The 15,473-nt window shown below is 48.3% G+C and overlaps 1 protein-coding gene across 3 annotated transcripts in view; it reads left to right on the top strand.

Annotated features, from left to right (window-relative positions):
• The window catches only part of NCOR1 (nuclear receptor corepressor 1), a 109,221-nt gene that overhangs the window by 15,315 nt on the left and 78,433 nt on the right, over nucleotides 1-15,473 (top strand). For all 3 annotated transcript variants that reach the window (XM_082201628.1, XM_082201629.1, XM_082201627.1), the window contains exons 2-6: nucleotides 4,990-5,167; nucleotides 8,277-8,410; nucleotides 9,358-9,553; nucleotides 10,894-11,076; nucleotides 13,858-13,971. In XM_082201628.1, the coding sequence (XP_082057754.1) occupies nucleotides 5,060-5,167; nucleotides 8,277-8,410; nucleotides 9,358-9,553; nucleotides 10,894-11,076; nucleotides 13,858-13,971 (735 nt within the window). In that variant the 5' untranslated portion in view covers nucleotides 4,990-5,059. The remainder of the gene's footprint in view (nucleotides 1-4,989; nucleotides 5,168-8,276; nucleotides 8,411-9,357; nucleotides 9,554-10,893; nucleotides 11,077-13,857; nucleotides 13,972-15,473) is intronic.

Genomic DNA, 15,473 nt, shown 5'->3' with positions numbered 1-15,473 from the left:
GGAAGCCAGTGGGATTCAGGGGTTAAGAGTGTTGGAGAGATCAGGGTTTAAATCACAGGGTGACCTTGCAGTCAGTCGCAGCCTCTTCCCCTGCCTCACAGGGTGGTCGTCAGGATTAACTGAGCTTGGGAGAGGTGTGTGAATCATGGACTCCTTGGAGAAACAGGTGGGCTATAAATGCAATAAATAAGCTCTTCTGCTTACCTGCTTAAGCAAGCCGGAGGGGGCAGCTTTCCCACTCCAGGGACACCTTTGCACCCCTTCCCAATAGCATTTAGTTTCTGGACAATTTCTTCTAAAGTTTTCTGACGGTCCTCGAGCGCATCCTTCCCGAAACCTCTTTATAAATGTGTGCAGTCCCTCAAAATACATGCCCAGAATGTACCTTCTGACCCTGAGCGCTGGGTAGCACCATTTAGAAGGAGGTGCAAAAATCCAGAGGTTTGTCCAGGTCCTGATCCACTTGCCAGGCAAGAGGGGTATTTCTGCATAAGGCTTCATGATGATCTACCTGCTCAGTCGTGTGCCTGGCTGCATAGACACAGAGCACATTGAAAGCACCTGAGTCGTGGTTCATGGCAGTGGCGTAGCGTGGGTTCTCAGCACCCGGGGCAAGGCAAGTAATTTGCGCCCCCTAACCTGGGGCAAGGCAAGTAATTTGCGCCCCCTAACCCGTGGATTTTAGCACTCGAGTCTCTTCCGCGCCCCCCCAGATGTTGCGCCAGGTGCAGCAGCCCCCCCTGCACCCCCACGCTACGCCACTGCTCCCACCACAAGTCTTCAGGACAGCCATCCGAAAGCTGGCGCGGGGAGAAGGTCTCTCCGCCCCACCGCCAGGCTTCGGAGGAGGTCCGAGGACAGTGGGGTTCCTGCTTCCTCGAGGAGGGCCGGCCAAACGCGCCCCCCCAAATGTTGCGCCCGGTGCGGCCGGCACCCCTGGCACCCCCCACGCTACGCCACTGGTTCATGGGCCACTATCCCCCCCTTACCTGTCCTCCAAACTCCAGCAGGAACTAGCAGGGAGAGGGATAGGACACAAGGAGCTTTGAGGCACAAGCCCAAAGAGTAGAAAGCTGCCACCACCTTCTTTCCTGGGCCAGCCGTTGATAAAAGTCCAAGGAGGAAAATCCCCTTTTGATATTTACCGGGTTGCCCAATTCTGTGTCACTGTACGGTCATGCAGACAGAAATCCAACTGGTGTAACCATTAGGTGTCCGAAGTGGCCAGGCGCTGGTTTAGCTTTGAGGATTTGCATGGCAAGATAGTCTGCAATTTGCATCTCAATTCCCCCAAACCTTTATTCCTGGAGAAAGGGTTTAGGGACCAATCAGGTCTTTAGATTAATTACCAATTTGCCAGTGGCTGTATGCGAAGACAATAACTCTTGATTGCCAGGAGACTTAGGACAGCTGGACAGTTTAGGGACCAATCAGGTCTTTAGATTAATTACCGATTTGCCAGTGGCTGTATGCGAAGACAATAACTCTTGATTGCCAGGAGACTTAGGACAGCTGAACTCTGTTTAGTCTCCTGGACCTTGAGGATCAAAGACTCCCCCTTCATTCCCAGACTCTACCTGGCGCTTTGCGTGACTCCCCGCTGCCTGAATTTACAAATCAGATAACAACTTCTTCCTGCCCAGAGAGGAGGCAATTTGATTCACACCTCCAAAGACAGAGAGTTTTACAATTAAAGAAGCAGACATGCATTCCCCAGGATTCCACAGTTTTAACCCTCCCACAATGCTTCGCTCCTGTATGAACCAAAGTTTCAACGCACAAAGATTTCCCAACTTCACTACAGCCTGACTACCCCCAAAGAATCCTGGGAACTGTAGTTTATTAAGAGTGCTGGGAATTGCATTCCTTTGAGGAGTCAACTGCATCTCCCAGGATTCTTCGGGGGGAGCTATGTGCTTTAAATGTAAGGGTGTGTGTGTGTGTGTGTGTGTGTGTGTGTGTGTGTGTATGAGAGAGATTGAGATTGGGAGGTCAGGTTAGGAAAGCATGATTTGGCTTGTATGAGTCATCCGGCGTTATGACTCAGTAACGTGGGTGGCCGGCCTCCTGCACTGACGCCACTGGTGGCAGGCTTGGGTCAGAGATGGAGGTGTGTTGCTGCAGGGCTGCAGCTGCATTGCAGAATGGCGCTTTGCAAACCCTTTCCCAGGGATGGGCGGTGTTGCAAACAAAAATTGCCCTTTTCCCTTATGGGGTATCCAAGAGCCCATATAGAGTCCTTACGTAGGTTCCCTATTGGTAGGAGAAAATAGCAGAGGCCCACCAGAGAATATTGAGAAGCAAAGCAGCTAGTAAGCCTGATCTTTATTGATCTGTTGCAACAGGGTGCTCCCCTCACCTGCAGGAGAGGAGGAGGAACCCAGAAAAATGGCACGCAAAGCCTTATAAAGACTTTTGAAATTGCCACCCTGTAGATCAAGACGGAGGGACACAGGTGGCGCTGTGGGTTAAACCACAGAGCCTAGGGCTTGCTGATCAGAAGGTCGGCGGTTCAAATCCCCGTGACGGGGTGAGCTCCCGTTGCTCGGTCCCTGCTCCTGCCAACCTAGCAGTTTGAAAGCATGTCAAAGTGCAAGTAGATAAATAGGTACCGCTCTGGCGGGAAGGTAAATGGCGTTTCCGTGCACTGCTCAGGATCTGATTTCTTTCCGCAGGGCCTGTAAGACAGAGTTGTTCCGCCTGGCCTTTGGCTTATAATCAATTTGACTCCCTCCCCCTCTTTCTCTTTTTTTCCTTTCTCCTCCTGTGATGAGGCTGCATTTTCATGTTTCAATGTTGTATTTTAATCTTGTTTTTAAAGTTGTATTTCAATCAACTTGTTTTTATTATTGGTTGTTAGCCGTCCTGAGCCCGGTCTTGGCTGGGGAGGGCGGGGTATAAATAAAATTTATTTATTTGTTTATTATTATTATTATTATTATTATTATTCTCTATCCGTGGAAGCAGAGTGTAGCCATTGTGGCTGTGAGCCATCAGGAGCCTTTTCCCCTCTGGATTTGTCTAGTCCCCTTTTGAAACCATCCATGTTGGTGCTCCTGTGGCAGGGAGTTCCACAGTTTAACCACATGCTCCGCAAAAATCTTCTCCGTCCCAAATCTTCGAACACTCAGTGTAGCTCCTGGGAGTGATTATATGTGGGGGAACCTAGGGAGCTGTATTATACGCCAAGCGACTCACTGATCCCCCTAGCTGAGTACTGGCTGACCATGGCTATCCTGGGTGAGGAGGCCGTGTTGAAATGTTCCCAGTTTCAAATTTCTGAGGTTTAATTTATGTCTTCAGTTTTTCATGCTGTATTTTTTTAGTGTTGTAAGCTGCTTTGAGACCCAGATGGTGGAAAGTGATTATTGAAAGTTGATTATTGAAATAATAAATAAAATACAAATAACTAGACAAGTGGATGTGGGTGGCGCTGTAGGTTAAACCACAGAGCCTGGGGCTTGCCGATCAGAAGGTCGGCGGCTCAAATCCCTGCGATGGGGTGAGCTCCCGTTGCTCGGTCCCTGCTCCTGCCAACCTAGCAGTTTGAAAGCACGTCAAAGTGCAAGTAGATAAATAGGTACCACTCTGGCGGGAAGGTAAACAGCGTTTCCATGCGCTGCTCTGGTTCGCCAGAAGCAGCTTAGTCCTGCTGGCTACATGACCCAGAAGCTGTACATCGGCTCCCTCGGCCATTAAAGCGAGATGAGCGCCTCAACCCCAGAGTCGGTCACGACTGGACCTAATGGCCAGGGGCCCCTTTACCTTTACCTAACTAGACAAGTAGCAGACTTTAATTGCAAAAGCAACCATGAGCTCAGTTCGGTTATGGCACAGAAAATGAATGTTCTCTGGTTGGAATGCTGAACTGTTGAAGTGTAATTGTGTAAGTTTGTTTGTGTGTTGCATGTAGCTCTGCTTTGAGCTTATATAAGAATAATTGTATAAGAATAATGTTAAAATCCCAAATTTATTTTACAAATATCAAGGCGCATGGTCACTCAGTGCCATCAGTATATGCAAATGTATAGAACCTTCGTTCACAATAAAAATGGAACTGGCTGGCGAATACTTTCATTTTTATAAATCTTTACTATTTGCAAAGGGAATCTTTGCATGAGTTAATATTTTACTATCCCTTTGGAGCTGCTCTGCAAATTTTTACTTTTCTCCTTGCTGGCCATGACGCTTTACAGTTTAAAATTTTGATGCTTGGTTTCTTTTGTGTGTTTTTTATGTTTGCACTTTTTCTGCTGTTAACAAATTAATGATAAATAAGTCAGTCAGTCAGTCAGTCAGTCAGTCCCAAAGCAGGTCGGATGAGCCTGACACCCACTTTTCCCTCTGCTCTGATATTTGACGTACGTCACTTTTGGCCACCATGCCAACCTGCTAGCATATTTTTACCGTCGCTCACAGCTGCGCCAAAGTGAACTGCGATGGTGACAGGTGATGGCGTGGGGTTTCGGCAGCTTCTTACCATTTCTTCTTTTTAATACTTTAATTTTGCTTTAAACAAATACAGATAAATATAGACAACCAAAATTACGAAAGAAATTCCTTAATAATAATAACAATGAAAAAAGCTACAAAACTACAAAAAATATCACAGTACATGGCATAGAACATAAGCCATTATGGGAAAGAAAAAAGAAAAAAGGGAAAGGAGGAGGAGGAGGGGGAAAAGAAAGAAAGAAAGAGAAAGAAAGAAAGAAAGAAAGAAAGAAAGGAAGGAGGAAAAAAAGGGGGAAAAAGAGGAAGATGAGCCAAAACACAAGAAGGCTCATCTATTGTACGCTTCCGTCAAGATCACAACAGATCATTATTCTTATCAATTCTCTCTATCTGCATTCCATAGAATCCCTCATCTTGGTATCAGGGAACATTTCCCTATGCGGTATCATTCTAAACATAACCAGGTCTTTCTTGATGAACCCTTATCCCCTTCTTACCATTTCTTTCTCTCTCCCCCCTCCTCTTTTTTAACAGACTCTTTCCCGGAAACACGATTGCTCGCCGGCCTTGATCTCGCATTGCGGCGAGGAGCCCTCCTCCCAGAATGTCAAGCTCGGGCTACCCTCCTAGCCAAGGAGCGTTCAGCGCAGAACAAGGGCGCTACCAGACGCATTCGGTCCAGTACACATTCCCCGGCGGCCGACACCAGCAGGCAAGGGGGGAGGCGAGGGGGGAGGGCACGCTCCCCAGGCGCCGGAGGGCTCTCCATGGCTGCTGGCCACAATGGTTGTGTACTTCCTCCACTGTTGAAAGCAATTCTTCTTGGTTGCTGGAAACCACAAGAGGCGAAAGGGCTCTTGTTCTTGGCTCCTACTTGTGGGTTTCTTCTTGGGGCTGCTGTGAGACCAGGATGCTAGACTAGAGGGGCCGTGGGCCTGATCCAGCAGCCTCTCCCTATGTTCTTATTCAGGAACACAGGAAGCTGCCTTACCCTGAGTCAGACCACTGTTCCATTCAGCTCAGTATTGTCAACACTGGCCGGCAGCAGCTCTCTGGGGTAACAGTTCTCAACATGTGGGTCCCCAGCTATTGTTGGACTACAACTCCCATCATCCCTGAGCTCTGGCCCTGCTAGCTAGGGGTGATGAGAGATGTAGTTCAACAACATCTGGGGGACCCACAGGTTGAGAAAGGGGATGGGTAGGCAAACTAAGTTCCGGGGGCCGTATCTGGCCCAATCATCTTCTAAATCTGGCCTGTGGACAGTCCGGGAATCAGCGTATTTTTACATGAGTAGAATGTGCCCTTTTATTTAAAACGCATCTCTGGGTTATTTGTGGGGCATAGGAATTCGTTCATTTATTTATTTTTTCAAAATATAGTCCGGCCCCCCACAAGGTCTGAGGGGCAGTGGACCAGCCCCCTGCTGAAAAAGTTTGCTGGCCCCTGCTCTAAGGGGACATTTACAGCCCCCCCCCGAAGGTGCCATTGGGGATCAAACATGGGAACGTCTGTATGCAAAGCTACAGCCAGTAGTATTTATTGTTACCTTCATTAGAATAATTTAAGCCAATGGTTTCCCGTCCCTGAGCTCAGGAAGATGCATGACAAGAGTAGTTATCATGATGATGACCGGTCAGGAGAGGCTGGAGGAGCAGACAGTCTACAAAGTAAATGGATAAACGTTTATTGAATACACGGGGGGAAATGGTGTACACTTGAAAACATTGGCAGCATTAAGATAAATTCAACAGTGTAAGTAAGTTTTGATGGATGTAAGAATGGAATACTGAATGGTTTAGTTTCTGTAAAATATTCAGGGATTTATGATATGCAAAATGAACCATGGAAAGAGAGGAAGGGAAGTCACTGATATTTTAAGGATGTTTAAATGAGTATTTCAAATTGTAAAACAGAAAATTTAATTGTGTGTGTGTGTGTACCGTATTTTTCCGTGTATAACATGCTCGCGGCTGCAACCAATAGCCCATCCCCCCTCTGCACTATCTGTGTATAAGACGACCCCCAATTTTTAATAATAAGAATAATAATTTTTATTTATACCCCGCCCTCCCCAGCCAAGGCCGGGCTCAGGGCGGCTAACAAGCAATAATAAAAACAAGTTGAATGAATACAACTTAAAAACAAGATTATAATACAACATTTAAATATTGAAACATTAAAATGCAGCCTCATTTTTAACATTATTTTAGAGTAAACTTCGTCTTATACATGGAAAAGTATGGTATATATATGCGTTTGTGTGTGTGTGTGTGTGTGTGAGAGAGAGAGAGAGAGAGAGAGAGAGAAAGTAAATTGAAGCAAAGGAAACACGGGTCATTTGAAAATCAACGACCCACCAATGCTTCAGCTTTTTTGAAAGCGGTTGTCCTAAGGAGGCCGGTTCCTTAATTGTTGCCAGCCTTGTGGCTCCTTCGAAAAACCATCCTCAAGTAACTGTCAATATTTGAGCAGCCAGTTGACCACTGTGCCAACCCTCGGACCAGGCAGCTAGAGGCGTGGGTTGCGGCAGGCCCAGTTCTTAGCAGCTCACGTGAACCTCTGTGGCTGTGTTACAAGAGGAGCAAAGTATGTCCCTTCCTCCTCCTCCTCTTCCTTCTCCTCCTCCTCCTTCCAAAAGAAACGAAAGGTTCTTCCCGGTTGGGGCTGATCGATTCTTCAACCTTGAGAGCAGAATAGCTGGTCAGTTGTCAATGTTTGACCAGGCAGGTGGCTGGCGTGCCAACCCTGAGTTGTAAGTACATTAGAGGAACCCTGCAGGATCCGGCCAGAGGCTTCCAGAGCAGCTTATGTACCATCAAATAAAACCAGACAGTCCCTGCCTTTAGGCTTTATGATCTAAAAAACTCGGCAAAGAAAGAAAACAGGGATGGGGGCAGAAGAGGGGGAAAGCAAAGGCAATTTCTTAAAGTAAAATTGTAGTTCTTACAATGAGTGGCTGGAACGGTAGCAGTTCAGGGGCAGGAGGTCACTTTGGCGGAGCTGATGATACAAGCCCCACTTCCCGTCTAGATGTTCTAAGCATGGGAACTTTGGGCTCCCCCCAGAGGTTGCTGGACTACAACTCCCATCATCCCCAGAGACTGTGATAGCCAGTGGCCAGGGAGAATGGAGGTTGCTCAGCAACTTCTGGAGGGCCAAACGTTCCCCGGCGCCTTTTCCGGACGCTGTTGTGACCAAAGCCCCATCACAGACACCCCAAACATGGGCCATTGCAGCCAGGGGCTGATGGGCGTTAACGGTTAAGAATGCTGTACTGTGGCCTGATAGAGCGGGGTTCGAATTCCCACTCAGCCATGAAGCTCACTGGGCTTGACCTTGGGCCAGTCACTGACTCTCAGCCTAACCTAGGAATGGGGGGGAGGGAATGGAAATGGGAATGGGGGGGGGGAGGGGCAGAGCTACCATAGCTGTCAACCTTCCCTTTTTTTGTGGGAAATTCCCTTATTCCAGCTCTGTTTCCTGCTGCTTCCTGCTGCTATCCCGGATTGTTAGATATCCCGTAGACTGTCCCTGGGGCAGGTGAGGCTGCTGATCCTTTATTTTCAAATCTGAAAGTTGACAGCTATGAGAGCTACGTATGCTAGCTGGAGCTCCTTGGAGTAAAAGGTAGTATACAAAATAAAATAAAAATAAATGACATCTGGGCAGTGCCAGCTTGGGGTAGGCTGCCCTAGAAGGCACTGCTCCCGGGCACTCTGCAATTCTATTATTCTTTCTCCTAGGTTGGAGCTGTTCATTGTTTCTTTTAAAAAAATACTGACAAAATAACCTGCCCCCCCCCACTTTTTATCTTGTAGGAGTTTGCTGTTCCTGACTTCCGCCCTTCTCACTTGGAAGTCAGTCAGGCCACCCAGCTCCTCCAGCAGCAGCAGCAGCAGCAGCTTCGGAGGCGGCCCTCTTTGCTGACTGAATATCACCCTGGCTCCGACAGGTAGGGTGCCCTCGATCTCTGACCTACTGTTACCTGATCCTGTCACCTTTCCCTATATGCACCAACTCAATCACTCCAATCTGCTCACCAGCCCTGTTGCAGGTTTCCGAATAATCCTTTTTCCAAAGTAAAAAAAAACAACCCTTAGATTGGTTAGATTGGTTTCAACTAGGGCCAGGGCCTTTTCAGCACTGGCCCCGACGTGGTGGAACGCTCTGTCACAAGAGACTAAAGCCCTGCGGGATTTGACATCTTTCCGCAGGGCCTGCAAGACGGAGCTGTTCCGCCTGGCCTTTGGTTTGGACTCAGTCTGACCCTTATGTTTCCCTCCCCTTATGGTTTTGATCTATGGGCTACTTTTAAAATGTGGCTGCATTTTAAACTGCATTTTAACCTGCATTTTAAATTGGGTTCCCCCCATTATGTTTTTACTGTAATTTTACTGGTGTTAGCTGCCCTGAGCCCAGCTCTGGCCGGGGAGGGCAGGGTATAAATAAAATTTATTATTATTATTAAACTTAATAAAAGGAGCAGTACGTAAGAACATGAGCTGTCAGTTCTGCCTCTCCAGGTTCACGGGGGCATTTGCGTTCATAATAGGGGATTTTATTTTGGAACCTCCCCTCTGGAACTGCTGACGGACGGATGCTTAAACACGCCGGATTAAAGGCTCTTCCATGTTTTGGCGCGTCAGCGATATTTCAGCAGAGACTGGGCGGCCCCTCGCCAGGGGTGTTGCCTCTGCTTCCAGCATTGAAGATCCCCACATTGAGCAGGGGATTGGACGCAGCGACCTCTTAATATCCCTTCCGACTCTGCGATGCTGTGAAAACACCCCCGCCCGCCCCAGATGTGCAAAAACGGGGCTGTGGTTTACTAAGTAAATTGGAATACTCCCTCGGGCAGCTGGTGGGTATGCCATTCCATTTATTTCCTCTGCCTCTCAGGCCCCAGGAAAGAAGATCTGGGTACGAGGCCCAGTTCCACCCCGGCTCGTCGCAAGCTGATCATGATGCGCTGGATTCGAAGAGGCCGCGCTTGGACCAGGTTTCCGACTCCCACTACCAGCGGGTCAGCGCCGCAACGGTCCTGCCGCTGTCCCACCAGCTGCAGGATGGGCTGCGTTCGTCAGACTTGAAGAAGGTAATGTCGGCTGGGGAGAGGCCGCCGCCAAGTCCTGCCTTTTTGCCTGGTTTGAGGCATCGGCTGTACAGCGGTGCCTGGTGTCCTTTTGGACTGGTAGGGCCGGAGTCAGGGAGCCCAACAGTAGGTGGCACCAGAGGCAGTGACAAGGGGAGCCAGCTCTAGGAAGCTCAGAGCTCCTCTGCCCAAGGAGTCTCACAGGAACATAGGAAGCTGTGTTACACCAAGTCATACCATTGGTCCATTTATTTCAGTATTGTCTGCACTGACTGGCTGCGGCTTTCCAGGTTTTCATGGGGGGAGTATTTTCTCAGGCCTACCTGGAGATGCCAAGGATTGAGCATACGGCTTTCTGCACATGAGGCAGGGTTCTACTCCTGAGCAATGGCCCTTCCTTGCTAAGTCACTGCTGTAAACTTGGGACACTGAAGGGCATTGGTCGTGGCTCAGGGCTAGGGCCCTTCAGCTGGTGCAGTATTCAGCGGCCGGGTTGCTCTCTGAAGCAAGACGGTTTGCACATATTACACCGATCCTGGCCCGACTGCATTCACTGCCAGTTAGCTTCCGGGCCCAATGCAAAGTGCAGGTTTTAACCTATAAAGCCTTAAACGGCTCAGGACTGCCATATTTCAGGGACTGCCTCTATCTGTACGAACCGACCTGGACTCTCTGATCATCATCTGAGGCCTTTCTTTGTTTGCCTCCTCTGCAAGAAGGGTGGCAACACGAGAACGGGGCCTTTTCTGCAGTGGCTCCCTGTTTGCGGAATGCTCTCCCCAGGGACCTTCACCTGGCGCCTTCATTACATATCTTTAGGCACCAGGGAAAAACTTTCCTTTTTAACCAGGCTTTTGTTTGATTAATATTCTACGGCCTTTCAAATATGTTTGTGGAAGAGGATATGAATTTGCTGAATTAATTTTTAAAAAGGGATACAAGAACGGGAGACGTGAGGAAGTCCGGAAAATAAGCTAATTGAAGATGAGAAATTAAGAAAGAGGGAATTTTTGTTTTTTGTTATTATATGTGTTTTTATCTCTTTTTTCTTTTGATGTGTTTAATGTTTGTATTTTTGTATTGTATTGTCTTTTTGTGATTTTGTATTTTCTTTGTCTCTTATTGTGAAAACTTAATAAAATATTTATATAAAAAAAATCAAATGTGTTTGTGGAAGGGCGGGGAGTTTTTTTATTTTAAAAAAATGGTAACTATTTGTTTGTTTGTTTTTATCCTGTATTTTTATCTCGTAAACTGCCCTGAGGATCTTTGGATGAAGGGCGGTATATAAATTTGACAAAACAAAACAAAACAAAACAAATATATTTCTCTTTCCCCCCCAGGAGTCAGCTTTTGGAGGCAAGCATGACGGGCCGCCATCGCCGCTCTCAGGCCAGCCCTGCGGAGATGACCAAAATGCGTCTCCATCCAAGCTGTCAAAGGAGGAGCTGATCCAGAGCATGGACCGGGTGGACCGGGAGATCGCCAAAGTGGAACAGCAGATCCTGAAGCTGAAGAAGAAGCAAGTGAGTCGCTCCGGAGCAGGTCGTGGGGATCGCACCCACCTCCAGGCCTGCTGGATTAGGAATGTGTGTGTGGAAGTCTCTTGGCAGAGAAGAGATGGGATGGGGGGCAGGGAAGCCTTTGGCCGAGGAGGAGGGGATGCTGCAGGTAGGTTGCAGGTGGGCGGAGGCAGAGCAGGTGGGCAGGGGTGGGGTAGCAGAGGATGGGGCTGCCATTCCTGTTGATGGGATCTGGCTGAATCAACAAAAGGTTGCTCAAACCAGGGATCTGGCTGTAGAGCAGGTGTGGGGAACATCTGTGAGCCTCTAGATGTTGTGGTCCTCCAGATGTTCTTGGGCTCCAACCTTCCCATCAAGCTCCCAGGGATGATGGGCAACATCTGGAGGGGACTGCAGGCTAGCCACCCCGGAGCCAGCAGAAGGGTGTCTATTTATTTGTCTTAGATGATGATGATGATGATATATTTTTATTTATACCCCACCCTTCCTGTGTCAGAAAACCGGGCTCAGGGAGGTTAACAACAAATTTGAAACACTTAATTGATGCAACAAAAAAACCAGCATAAAATACAGCATAAAACGTGAATAACAATAAATTCAGAATGCAAAAATCAATTTAGGGGGGAAATCCATCCAATAAACATTAGATGATCACCAGGGCTAGCTGGCTAAATTAGTCCTATTTGGGCCAGCAAGGAGACCAGGGGAGAATTAGCTGTGGGATCCCAGAGCGGGTAATCCTCATAAAAAGGGGAGAGGGAGGGAAGGAAGGAAGGGGAATAAAAGATCAGGCTAAGTTCAAATTGAAAGCCAGGTGGAATAGCTCTGTCTTGCAGGCCATACGAAAGGAGGTTAAATCCTGCAGGGCCCTGGTCTCATGGGACAGAGCATTCCACCAGGTCGGAGCCATCACTGAGAAGGCCCTGGCCCTGGGGGAGGATAGTCTGACTTCCTTAGGGCCTGGGACCTCTAAACTATGATTATTCATGGACCTTAAGGTCCTCTGCGGGGCTTACCAGGAGAGGCGGTCCCGTAAATAGACAAGTTTTGTATGCATTGTGATGCCACTTCGAGAGTCTTCCCGGGAGTTAAATGAAGTTTAATTGTAATCGTATATTTATATGCCGTTTAACCGTCGCAAACCGCAAGTGGTCTTTTGCAGAAAAGCAATATAAAAGTTTGTTTAAAAAATACTGACAAAAAAGCAAACTTTAAATGAAACTCAACCTAAAAATTGTTTTAAAAGAAGTAATTCCAGCGTTGACAGTACTGTGCTAGACGGACCAGTGGTCTAATTCAGGATAAGGTAGCTTTCTGCGTTCCTCTCCCTGTTCTAACAGGAGATGCTAGAGAGTTTCCCAAACTTGGGTCTCCAGCTGTTGTTGGACTACAACTCCCATCATCACTGCCCCCTGGTCCTGCTAGCTAGGGATGATGGGAGTTGTAGTCCAACAACAGCTAACAACTGGAGACACAAGTTTGATAAACATTAACATGTTCTTTTCCACACCGGGGGCTGGAGAATCTCTGTGGCTTTCCTGCTGCCTTTGGACCCCAATTCCCATCAGCCCCAGCCAGCGTGCCCCGGTCAGTGGTCAGGGACAGATGGGTGCTGGAGTCCCAACAACAGCAGGAGGGTTCCACATCGGTGACTCATGGAGTAGGCAAAGCAAAGCATCTGATTGTTTGCTTCACCCCTGGTTTACCAAACCCAGTTTTCCCCTGGTGTAGACTTTTTAGTCTCCCTCTGCAGGATCCCCGAAGGACCAGGTGCGCAGCCTGGGAGTCATTTTGGACTCACAGCTGTCCATGGAGGCACAGGTCAATTCTGTGTCCAGGACAGCTGTTTATCAGCTCCATCTCGTACGCAGGCTGAGACCCTATCTGCCTGCACACTGTCTCGCCAGAATGGTGCATGCTTTGGTTATCTCTCGCTTGGACTACTGCAATGTGCTCTATGTGGGGCTACCTTTGAAGGTGACCCGGAAACTACAACTAATCCCAAATGTGGCAGCTAGATTGGTGACTGGGAGCGGCCGCCGAGACCACATAACCCCGGTCTTGAAAGACCTACACTGGCTCCCAGTACGTTTCCGAGCACAATTCAAAGTGTTGGTGCTGACCTTTAAAGCCCTAAACGGCCTCGGTCCAGTATACCTGAAGGAGTGTCTCCACCTCCATTGTTCTGCCCGGGCACTGAGGTCCAGTGCTGAGGGCCTTCTGGCGGTTCCCTCGCTGCGAGAAGCCAAGTTACAGGGAACCAGGCAGAGGGCCTTCTTGGTAGTGGCACCTGCCCTGTGGAATGCCCTCCCACCAGATGTCAAAGAGAAAAATAACTACCAAACTTTTAGAAGACATCTAAAGGCAGCCCTGTTTAGGGAAGCTTTTAATGTTTGATGTATTACAGTATTTTAATATTTTTTTGTAAGCCGCCCAGAGTGGCTGGGGAAACCCAGCCAGATGGGCAGGGTATAAATAATAAATTATTATTATTATTATTATTATTATTATTATTATTATTATTATTATTATTATTATTATTGTCTCTCTTTTTTTTTAAGTTCAGAAGCAAAAATACTCTGCAGCCTTGTGACTGGCACAGCCTGGTGGCTCTGCAATCTCTTTGTGCCTTGTTCCTACCTTTACAAATTTGCACCTTGCAGCAAACTGTTGATTCAGAGGCTGGCTTTCCCTCCCTCTCTGGTGACTCATTCCCGGTGAGAGCAAGGACCTTGGTACAGATGGCTGATTCTCTCTCCCCCCCTCGCTTTATTTGTCTCCTAGCAACAACTCGAGGAAGAATCTGCAAAGCCCCCTGAGCCGGAGAGACCCGTCTCCCCTCCCCCTGTGGAACAGAAGCACCGCAGCATCGTCCAGATTATTTATGATGAGAATCGGGTAACACTTGCTTCTCCCACCCCCCTTTTCAAAGCCTCTTTTATATTTGATGCAGGGATTTGTACCGGGCACCAGTTCTTACTTGTGCCTGCGAGAGAGAGGATTCCCGGTTTGCATGTTGTGATGAGCTGGGGTTGGTCGCCTAGTGCGGTTTCATTGCGCATGCCAATTGTTTGCACCTTCCCTGGGATGAGCGAACCCGGAAGCCGCCAGTTCCTATTAATGTCTGAACCCAGAAGTGAGGGTTGTTGCTGGTCTTTTTAGGCTCATGGCTTGGATTTTTGAGCCCCACCCCCTCTGGCTCCACCTCTTCCCTCCCTCTGAGAGATGGAAAGAGAGAATGTGGGCGCAAAAACACACTTTGCTTTCCCAAAGCCTGGTCCAGTAGAATTAACCCAAACTTTTGAAAGCACGTAGAGCAGAAAGAGGAAGTGGGAAAGAGAGCCGCTCTTCCAACTTCCTCCTTCAGCTCTATGTGCTTTTCAAGGGAGAGAAAGGCAAACCTCATACGTATGAGGAGGGGGTCTGTGAGTGGGGAGTGGTGCCTCTTTGGCAGCCACTGCTCCCTAGCAAGCCAGGATCCCTAACAAACCAGTTTGTTGTTGGGGCTATGTGGCACTCCTGCTTTTGCTAGGCTAGTGGGTTTCGTGCTGCACCAGAGAATGCCTTGTTTTCTATGGCGAGAGCCACTGGCCAGAGCCAGTGTGGTGTAGTGGTTAAGAGCGGTAGTCTCGTAATCTGGGGAACCGGGTTCGCGTCTCCGCTCCTCCACCTGCAGCTGCTGGGTGACCTTGGGCCAGTCACACTTCTCTGAAGTCTCTCAGCCCCACTCACCTCACAGAGTGTTTGTTGTGGGGGAGGAAGGGAAAGGAGAATGTTAGCCGCTTTGAGACTCCTTAAAGGGAGTGAAAGGCGGGATATCAAATCCAAACTCTTCTTCTTCTATGGAACGAGGTTGTCTTCATGAGTTCCCAAGAGTAAGTGCACCCTGTATACAGTGGTACCTCGGGTTAAGAACTTAATTCGTTCTGGAGGTCCGTTCTTAACCTGAAACTGGTCTTAACCTGAAGCACCACTTTAGCTAATGGGGCCTCCCGCTGCTGCCGCTACTGTGCGATTTCTGTTCTCATCCAGAAGCAAAGTTCTTAACCCAAGGTACTATTTCTGGGTTAGCGGAGTCTGTAACCTGAAGCGTCTGTAAACTGAAGCGTCTGTAACCCGAGGTACCGCTGTATATAGCAGAAGTCATTTCTTTATTCCAAGTTCAGCTTTGCAAGAGCTTCCAGGGCAACATTTTGAAGCAGGCTTTAAGCTTCTTGTCTGCAAAGCACGTGGCCAGAGTTCCACAAGTTTGGGCTCGCTCAGAGCTGAATACAGTGGTACCTCGGGTTACAAACACCTCGGGTTACAAACCCTTCAGGTCACAAACTCCACTAACCCAGAAGAAGTACCTTGGGTTACAAACTTTGCCCCAGGATGAGAACGGAAATTGCGTGGCAGTG

Source organism: Podarcis vaucheri (assembly GCF_965113315.1).
Source record: "Podarcis vaucheri genome assembly, chromosome: 15".
Lineage (NCBI taxonomy): Eukaryota > Metazoa > Chordata > Lepidosauria > Squamata > Lacertidae > Podarcis > Podarcis vaucheri.
The sequence above is the reverse complement of the archived record's forward strand: the minus strand, read 5'-3'. Positions and strand labels throughout refer to the sequence as shown.